At 29.5% G+C, this 9,877-nt stretch overlaps 1 protein-coding gene across 3 annotated transcripts; it reads right to left on the bottom strand.

Annotated features, from left to right (window-relative positions):
- Positions 1-1,133: 1,133 nt before the first annotated feature.
- LOC125076186 lies at positions 1,134-8,269 on the bottom strand. 3 transcript variants are annotated; one of them, XM_047688198.1, is made up of 9 exons: positions 8,002-8,269; positions 7,185-7,847; positions 6,953-7,013; positions 6,653-6,777; positions 5,795-5,873; positions 5,235-5,364; positions 3,797-3,862; positions 2,800-2,879; positions 1,134-1,788 (listed from the first exon to the last, which is right to left on the bottom strand). In XM_047688198.1, the coding sequence occupies exons 1-8, from the start codon at positions 8,018-8,020 to the stop codon at positions 2,808-2,810; spliced, it is 1,215 nt and encodes a 404-aa protein (XP_047544154.1). In that variant the 5' UTR covers positions 8,021-8,269; the 3' UTR covers positions 1,134-1,788; positions 2,800-2,807. The 3 variants fall into 3 exon arrangements, with proteins under 3 accessions (XP_047544154.1, XP_047544153.1, XP_047544155.1); XM_047688197.1 differs by having other exon boundaries at positions 1,134-2,879; XM_047688199.1 differs by lacking the exon at positions 5,795-5,873 and having other exon boundaries at positions 1,134-2,879; positions 6,655-6,777.
- Between the last annotated feature and the right edge of the window lie 1,608 nt (positions 8,270-9,877).

The following is a 9,877-nucleotide window of genomic DNA, read 5'->3' as shown; positions in this document are numbered from 1 at the left end:
TATAAATGATCTCTATAATTGTTATTTTTGACATACAAACATTTATCTGTTATTTGTATAATTAGCTAAGGCATGCAATATAATGCCCAGTTCATTCAATGTACGCATTCAGAAGTGAATATAGCATGCAGATGTGAAAGTGATGATGTATGATATATGTGATGTGTGAATAAGGAAATAAAAAAATATTTTAGCTTCTGTAAAGAAGTTTTTATAAATTAGGATATAACATAAATCATTTTACACTAGTCTGAAATATTTATTTCAATATAAAAATGTTTAAAATTCTCATAATGGCCATTATATAAAATGCTATTACAAATATCCTACTTCAAATGATTTGATTGAATCGAAGACAGTGTCATAAAATATTCATAAAAACATTTCATCGTAGCCTCTAAATTTAAATGACTGTTAATAATTGTATAAATCAAATTCACAATATATACATTAAAAAGTAGCAACTTAAAAAAACAATACAGCATGCGTGATCGGCTGCACTTGTTTCATATTGATAATATATAATTGTAATAACAAAATGTCAGTCTGCAAACAACCGAATATATTCGAAAACAATATATCGTCTAAAAAAAATAAACAACACGTTGCAAAAAAATCGTAATCCGGTATGACGTGGAATAATAAAACATTTAAATTGGTTTCAATATTCTCATAATATTTACATATAACTGTTATGACTAACGTCGTAATGGGGAAATATTAATAGATTCTTATTTTTGTTACGAATCTTGAATTATATAACAAATTTTATATAAACATTTAACTTAAACGGAACATTAAGACCTTGTACCTCTAAGCTATCCGGGTTGAAAATAATGTAAATTTGCCTGTCCTGCACTTAAAGATACAGATTACAAAAATATCTTTAGATAGAATTCTCTTCTTAAATATATTTATGTAAACAAAGTATAAGCTGTATAGATATACAGTGTTTAAGTTATGTACATATGTACAAATAGTGAAATAAAAAAAAATTGTTTTTATTAAATAATTTTCGTGTATACGAATGTGTATACAATTAATAACAATACATACTGATAATAATGAATTAATATATCAAATGAAATTATACTTAGTTCAAGTAGCCTTTTACAAGCACTTTTGAATCGTCATTTACCAAACTTTTTTAGTAAAGCTTAGGTTGCTCATAAAAAGCCAATAACATAATATTTTAATATATTCCAAGGTGTTTATCCAAATCAAAAATATACTCTATTCAGTATGCTTTATTCAAGCTGATTTAATTATCGTTTCAGGATGACATTAATTATACCAATTTATTTACAGCATAGTTGGTTAAACACGCCCCATTTCATTACTAGATGTACAATAGATAAAAACGGAGAATCACATTATTAAAAAAAATATTAGAATATGCCTCGATGTAATTTATCGATAGACAAAAATCAGCCATTAGATAAGGATGTTAAGATTTGATAACGATCGTTTATTAAAGCCGGTGCCCTCTCGTGCTGGATAAAAACGGGAGTAGTAAGTTTTGTATATCCCCTGTATCCGGGTATATATCCCGTTTTTATATTCGAGTTGACAACATACGAACAAGTAAATTAACCCTCCTTTGGCTTTGTCGTAATGTTAAAACATATTCCAAACTTATATAATATATGTTTAAAATGTTCGATTTTTTTGCAACCAATTGTATTTACACATTAGAGGAATAATGTTCATGTCAAGAGCTGCCCCCCACAGTAGAGGCAGCTTTACCATCATCAAAGCTCCATGACGACACTTTCCGTCCGCTTTATTCTGAAATTACAACATAAGAATATATAAAACCTTTAATATATGATTTATGTAAAATGAATGAACTATATCCACGGTCATCAATCAAAATTACATTTTAAGATCCGATATTGACAAATAACATTAATTAAAAGTTCTCATAGTCTTATATACTTCTAATTTTACAAATTTAAAATATCCTTGAAAAGGTGAGCCATTACTAGGTGTTTATAGGTGTTACTGGGCTTTGTGCACGCCCTACCACCAAGTAGTGAGTAGGTATCACCCATCGCACATTCTACTGCTAAGCACTAGTACTCGGTATTCTTGTTTTGGGTTAAGGGTGTGTGACCCAGTGTAACTAAAGCATTTAAGTTTTAAGGTAAGTTAATATTTCTTACAGTGCCAATGTCTAAGTGGTGGTGACCATCACATGGCATCTTTACCAATCTGCCTAGCTCCTTAATTTCTATTACTTTTACTTTTTCTCTCTTTATCTTTTATTTCAATTGATTTAGAAACCGAATATAAAATCAGTTCTACGTAATTTAAATTTTGCACACACTTTCTCTTGACAATATAGTCTTACGTATTTTCTTTTGTGGTACATACATAACACATGTATGTAGACGAAATATGGAAATACGATATTACTACCCCAAATTTATAATATATATATAATAATAATATATACAATAATAATGAAGTTCTTTTTACTATTTTCATGTTTGTGATGCAAACATAAAAATTAGTAAATTACAAGATATCTTCCACCTATTTTGTGCAAAAATTTATTATATTCTATTTTTATTACATAACACTGTAAGAAATCATAACAATATCATGATGTTGTCTCTGGTAACTTTAGTTACAGTGGTTCCCCATCAAACTGGAGCACAGAAATAGTGATATTGCTACTAGGCAATAGAATGTGTGAAGGTGGTACCTCCCTTGGTAGGCTGAAACAAAGCCCAAACACCAAGCACAGCTTATTTTATAAATTCTTGCAATAAAATTAATTTTGACGAATATTACCTTAAATATTATTTATCTTCTCCAAGTGTAGAAAGTCTACTGGTGACATTCATTATTGCGTTTAATTGTTCTAATAGTGACTGAAACAATAATATAAATAATTGATAAGTTAGTCTATAGAAGTATACTGGATTAATTATTCAAATTGACTTTTCACATGCGCACAGTCACCGCACGACGACCGTTCCGTGACCGCTCGCACGTGAAAAGTCACTAACAGTAACTGTAACCAAAATGAAAATAAATGACAAGTTTTTGAAAATAAGTGACATTCATAATTGTTTATGTAACATATACTTTTATTTTTTTATTATTTTATAAAACTTGATTTTCGAATCCTTGGTCAGGCTATTAGTTATTGTTTTTTTTTTTTTAAGAAATCTTCAATAGCTCCATGGAATTAAGTATTCTACTAGGACCTGTGACTAAAAAACAGAACCAATGGTCCTGCCCTTATATCTTTTTTCATACCTATAGAGTATATTATATCTTATTTAGCCTACTCCAATTAAAGAAGGGGTAAAGATTAAATATTTTATTCCATGCAAATTCCTCATAGCTTTGCTATATTATGCACTAAAAAATTATTCATTATCCTCTTTAATTTTAATCCCAGTATTGAAAGAAAACTCCATAAAATGTACCGTATATACTTTGAGACGTCGACCAATGATATCGCGTCAATTCAACGTCAAATTTGTTTATTTGTCTTTTCTCCTTCTGTGATTGGAATTAGATGGAACATTAATAATTACAAGACTTAACTGTTAAATATTGGTAAAAGTCTTGGCATACAAATTAGTGTTGGGTCACCTTAGGTTAGTTAGCTCAGTTATGCCAACCATTATAAATAGTTTAATTTACAGTTTGATGCAATTTGATAACACTTTTGATGTTTAACTTAAAACAATAGCAAATTCTTTATAAAGGTCAAAGAAATTAAGATAATTAGTTAAATGATTGATATTTTAATTTCGATAAAATCTTGTATTCTTACCTTATCTTTATTATCACCATTTAGTAAAGTTAAGCCATTTGTATGACTCTGAGATTTCGACGACATCTGAAAATTGAGAAACAAATTAATGTATTTCAAAGAAGGCTTTATTTACCTGTAAAGTGACTATTCAGGATAATGCATTGCTTGCACGTAGTAGTAGTAGAGGAATGGTGTTGAATTATAAAAATACACAATATCAATTAAGAGCTGTTTGCAAAACACATCGCATAAAACATGTGGATCTAGGGTTTGTTTATCTTTACTCTTTCTTCAGTCTGAATAGGAATACATTAACACAAATACTTTTGATGAACTTAGAGGTACGTTTGGTACATAAAAAACCATATTACACACTTGAGTTAGTAGTATCAGTAACATAAAATAAGTATCTGTCAGAATTGTGGGTGTATGAATTTAAATTAGATCCAAACTATACTGAATAATTGTATGTATTGTACTAAACATTTCTTATAAATGTATGTGTAATAGAATTTTTTATAGTAAAGTGAGCCACCATTCTGATATTGAGGTAGTGCATAAATTCTACTTCAATTATCTTTTTTTTTTTTTAAATAAAACATTACCAAATAAATGTATATTTCTCCAAAAGAACTTGCTAATGAGCAAGTTATATACTGGAGAAGTTACTTTAATTTTATAAAAGCTCTGATATTGTAAAATGCATGTGTGGGTTGTTTCTAACTGTATGACCTACATTAATAAGCTGTATATTAAATTATTCTATGTCTTACACATAAGAATTGATAACATTAAGTGCTTAAATATATACAAATATGAATTAATAATTTAGTGTGATTATAAACATACATGCAATAGTTTGTAAAGTGTTTTGTAGTATAAACCATATTTGTTAATTCATAAAAAGCATGCTTGATAAATGTTGTTTATATGGATAAATCAAGCTTTAAATTAATCAATGAGGTTTTACATTATTTGATAAGAACATAAGATACAAGAACATAAGGTACAATCACCTTAAATCATTTGGTATACAGCTTATTAATAAAGGTCATTCGGTTTAGTGAACTCACATGAGCTATTCAACTTATCAGAACTTTTATAGAATTATTTTTGTACAGCACCTCTATGGTCTGTCTAGTTCGATGTACTTAATCTTTATTGTATTGTTATTGGTAATGTGGGTTAATAATATGTACATTTGTGCATATTTTGGTGTCTCATTTTACTGTTATATTTTTTTTAACATAAGATTATGTATATTTATAAAAAATTCAGTACAATAACATATATTTAGTCAGTATAGTTTGCAACTATTTTGATATGCGATACAAACAATTCAGACCAATACTAAAATAATACTGATGAATCAGTCCCAACATCACAAATAACCATAGCCACAACTTAGGACCTTTGTGTTTATTGTTTAGGGTCATCTTTGTCATATTCAACTTACTTGAGGTTTAAGCAATGCCATTATTATTGTGTAAAGCTTTTCACTTTTTTTGTCCAAGATGGCCATCTTTTTGTTTAATTCCTCTTTGGTTTGTCTCATCTTTTGTACTTTATCTTTATTGTATTGTAATCTGCAAGATGCATAAATAATATGAACATTTGTGCACATGTTGGCGGCTCACAGAATTAAGTAAAAAAACATTTACATGTTCTCTATTAAATAAGAACTTATAGCAGGTAATACATTCAATGCAACATTATCATTAAACATTACAGTGTGAGCCACCGCCGCATATTATATCATTTAAATCACTTAGAATACATATTTTTTTAATATTATTATATATATAAAACAATGCAGTATTTCAGAAACATTTGCTTATAATTTACTCGTTAGAAATTCATGCAAAAATAATTGGTTTTTATATCGCTTTTGCTTTACCCTCGCCTATATTAATATTTCGCGATACACAAATATAAAACGAATGTAAAATTAAGAAAAATAATATATACATACTATATTTTAAATAATATGAAAACGAGCGTAAGCATATATCAAACCTGAACTCCATGATATCACAATGTTTGCATTTTTTTGTCAAGTGTTCATTGGTGTCGAGGTCGCACGGCGTACTTCCGACTGCAGAAAAAATTTGCAAATAAATGACACTCGCTTCGCGAATTTCATCGGTTTCGATAGTGTTATTATGTAATGAAAGCTGTGCTTCTATTAGATGGATCGAAATGTTGATACAATGATATTTTCTAAAGATTAAGATGCTACACCTCATATGCTTTTTATTCTTATACAATTAAACACGTCAAAACAAGTACGTTACTACGACCACACTAAGCAAAACACTGTAAATATGTAATTTTTTCTTTAAAGATGCTTGCATTATAATTCTATTGTAAATGTTTAGCTGGTAAAAAAAACTTTAGCAATATTTATTTGGTAATATGTGTAATTAATTATTTGAACGTTATTTTCCGATTCAAATATTATGTCGCCTTTTTTTCGCTTCAGCAAGCAGTTGTGATTATTATTATTTTTTTACTTTTGTAATAATTACATTATTATATTATGTAGCATATTTTGTTACAGCAGTGCACAATAAATTAGAAAATATATTAGTTAAATATGATTGTTTTTTATTCTATTTGCCATCTAAACCTAATCTATGATATCATAATAAACGATTGCATTTATTTGTACATTGTATCAAAAATAATTAATCAATAAATTTATGACCGATCATTATTGCAAGCAATATTAATAGAAAAAATAAATTCGCTAGCAATTTTGCGTTTAATAAGAGCCATATCTTTTAAATATTTTATTGCTGCCATTTAAGTTGTAAGTATAATTTACTTTAAGCTTATTTTAGTTGTATAAATTAATTTTGGAATTTCACTTACACGGTTCAATATTGCTCCATTCACGTTTTAATGGTGATGTATATCTAGTTGGTGGTAAGAGATCCGTGAATCCTCTGGATTCCAGTGAGCTGGAAGGTATGACACTTAATATTGACTTATCTATTCTGAAATAAAATAATATAAACACTTTAAATTAGACATGTTATTTTGCTTAGATAATGTTTTGCTTTTCTTTTTATATTGAAGATATTATCTTGCAAAAAATTCTAGCCAGGCTTATAGCTTAACACAATACAACCAATTAGACATCTTGAATACAAAGTATTAATAAATACTCACTCAGTATGCAATGGTGGTGGAGGATTGGTGAATGTTATAGGTGGCAAATCTGGTTGAGGTTCTGTAATAAAAGAGAGTTTATTACTCTCTGATTAAAATAAATCATAATTATAATTTGGTAATATATACCTACTTACTGAAAAAGTTCATTAAAATAATATTTTATTACATTTAATATAAATTTATATAAAATATATATGTATAATTGTCATGCCATTTTTCCAGGACATACCTTCAGGAGGCGGAGGCGGTGGAGGCGGTTGCAAAACTTTCTTATGGTGAGCCAATGCATGTGGTGGAAGTATTCCAGTTCGATAAAACTGACGTTCCTCAAATACATCTGCATGAACATACTTGCAATTGGCAAATGTGCATACTGAGTTTTGATATTTGTGACAGAATGTATATACACCTTCCAGCTGTGATACATCATACTTATGAGCAAATTTACAAGTGCCTTGTCTTTTACACGTCCCTCGAATATAATCTCGACATATTGGCATTTTTGTTTTTTCTGTTGGTTTCTCTGGTGTAACATTTTGTGATTCACCATTACCTTGTGACTCTTGGTTAGCAATTTCCGGAGAATTACCACAAGCACTTTGATAATCTGTGTCTTCAACCTCTTGTTTAACTATCATATTCAAATAAATTGGACTGTCCGGAGGAGGAGGATCCAGCGGTAATGGAGGTTGAACAACGGGCGTGACTCTCTCCGATCTACCAATATTTGGCGGTGGTGTCGGATCCGGAGCGGCATTCGGACTGGCCCGATTCGTTATTTGTAAATGGTCCATTTTTGATTTCATAAATTTTTTCATATTTTTAAAATTCGGCGATGGTCTAAATTTAATCAAATGCTCTTCTACACCAACTCTTTTACAACCTTTTGAGTCTGAAAATATGAAAGGATCAAAAATTAGATAAGCTTTAGTGAGATCTAAAAAAAATAACACGTGCGACCTTGAGTTTGACATAACTATTTAATAAATATAAATAAAAATAGCACGCAGTCACATGTATTAAAAATAATAAGATTAAGGACTCGCCTTTCTGTGAAACCTGCATTTACTTATATTGTTCGTGAATGCCAACGCCTTCTCGATGCAGTGCAGTTTTGTTATTATTCATAGCCAGCTGTGGCTTATATAGATAGTACCGCATATGTTTAATTGTTGCTTTGCACTTAATTAATACAGAAAAACACGTCCACCAAAGTTAAACATCGAGTAAAGAATGTGTTAAATAAACAAAAGAACACTTAAATAATAGGTATAAACATCTGAACCACAAAAGTGAATACAAGATGGCGGCGAGTAACGCTGACGACTATCGAATAGTCGAATAATTTGTTATGTAGGGTTGCCAGCTTTGCTATATTAATATTTTTGTTATTTGAATACCACAATTACCAATAACGAAAGTTTAAATATAGTTTAATTAAATTATATAATTATAATGGAATAGATCTAAATTTAAATTTATGTACTCTAGTCATAACTAGGTCATCATTAATATTTCAATCATTTATTTCATTCGATTCAATTATTTTTTATATCTTGATATTAAAACTTTCATCGTATGTATTTAATATTTTTTAGGTTACTACAAAAAACTCGGATTTACTCTTTTTTTAATCAAAAATACATATGTATAATATTGCTTATAGATATGACTCACGAAGGTGCTTCCCTCCACATTAAATCAGCGTGCATTAACAAATAGCTCATCTAATTTATATTTCTTGTTATTTTTATCTTACCCTTAAAGAAATATTATATAAGCACGAGCGTCGTACCTGTAATTTCTACACAACTGCTTTGCGTTTTCCCTGGTATGAACATAACATCGAATTTTTTAGCCTAAACATATTCCAAAATAACGCTTAAACTAAACTGTTAATATATTAATCAAAAATGTACTTTGACTTTTCGTAGCAATATTTTTTTTACAGTATTTACGTTATGAATGCTATGCTTTTTTTTACTTGTGCAATATATATTATAGAAATGGGTCACCAATATTTAAAAAATATATCTGTATATTATAGGTATTCGTACTAAAAAATGTAAGTCTCAACATTATTCAGCATTCCAGTAACACAGGTCTAGGCTGAAGATAACTACGATTTTTAAAAACTGTCTATTTGGAAATTGAAAACAACCAACTTTTTGAAAAAAGATAGTGTAGACAGAAAAAGAAAAAACGCTCCTTTAATGACAAATCTGAACATGAACAGTCTCAATGCACGACCGAAACTAGGCAATACACCATTTTAAACGCCGATGTTTACCAGTTCTATTCAGACTTTGTGCGTTTGTTTTTTTTTGTTGTCGTAACGGGTTAACATAAGGTAGGTAAGCTTCACAGACCGCTCACCGCAGATTGAGTATGGTTAGGCAGGGCTATACCCGTCATGATTAGATATGTGAATGACCACAAAGTTACGTTTAAAATAATTTAAATTGAAATAATTTTTTATTAAGAATACATAATTATATATATTATTTTAACTGTATTTTTAACACTTTTACAAACTAAACTGTTTGCTTTTTATATTTCATATTTAAATTCCTAATTATGATTTATTATTTTATTAGCAGCCCGTAAATGTCCCACTGCTGGGATAAAGGCCTCCTCTCCCTTTGAGGAGAAGGTTTGGAGCATATTCCACCACGCTGCTCCAATGCGGGTTGGCGGAATACACATGTGGCAGAATTTCGTTGAAATTAGACACATGCAGGTTTCCTCACGATGTTTTCCTTCACCGCCGAGCACGAGATGAATTATAAACACAAATTAAGCACATGAAATTTCAGTGGTGCCTGCCTGGGTTTGAACCCGAAATCATCGGTTAAGATGCACGCGTTCTAAGCACTGGGCCATCTCGGCTCTCTAAGTATGATAGGTCTAATTATTTTTTCT

This window comes from Vanessa atalanta, chromosome Z, assembly GCF_905147765.1.
Source record: "Vanessa atalanta chromosome Z, ilVanAtal1.2, whole genome shotgun sequence".
In the NCBI taxonomy this organism is placed as follows: domain Eukaryota; kingdom Metazoa; phylum Arthropoda; class Insecta; order Lepidoptera; family Nymphalidae; genus Vanessa; species Vanessa atalanta.
The sequence above is the reverse complement of the archived record's forward strand: the minus strand, read 5'-3'. Positions and strand labels throughout refer to the sequence as shown.

Coding starts and splice junctions, on each gene's coding strand:
- LOC125076186 (XM_047688197.1), bottom strand. Junction 7,014..7,184: donor ACCGCCTCCGCCTCCTGAAG/GTATGTCCTGGA, acceptor CTTTTATTACAG/AACCTCAACCAGATTTGCCA. Junction 5,365..5,794: donor TGTGATATCATGGAGTTCAG/GTTTGATATATG, acceptor TGCATCTTGCAG/ATTACAATACAATAAAGATA.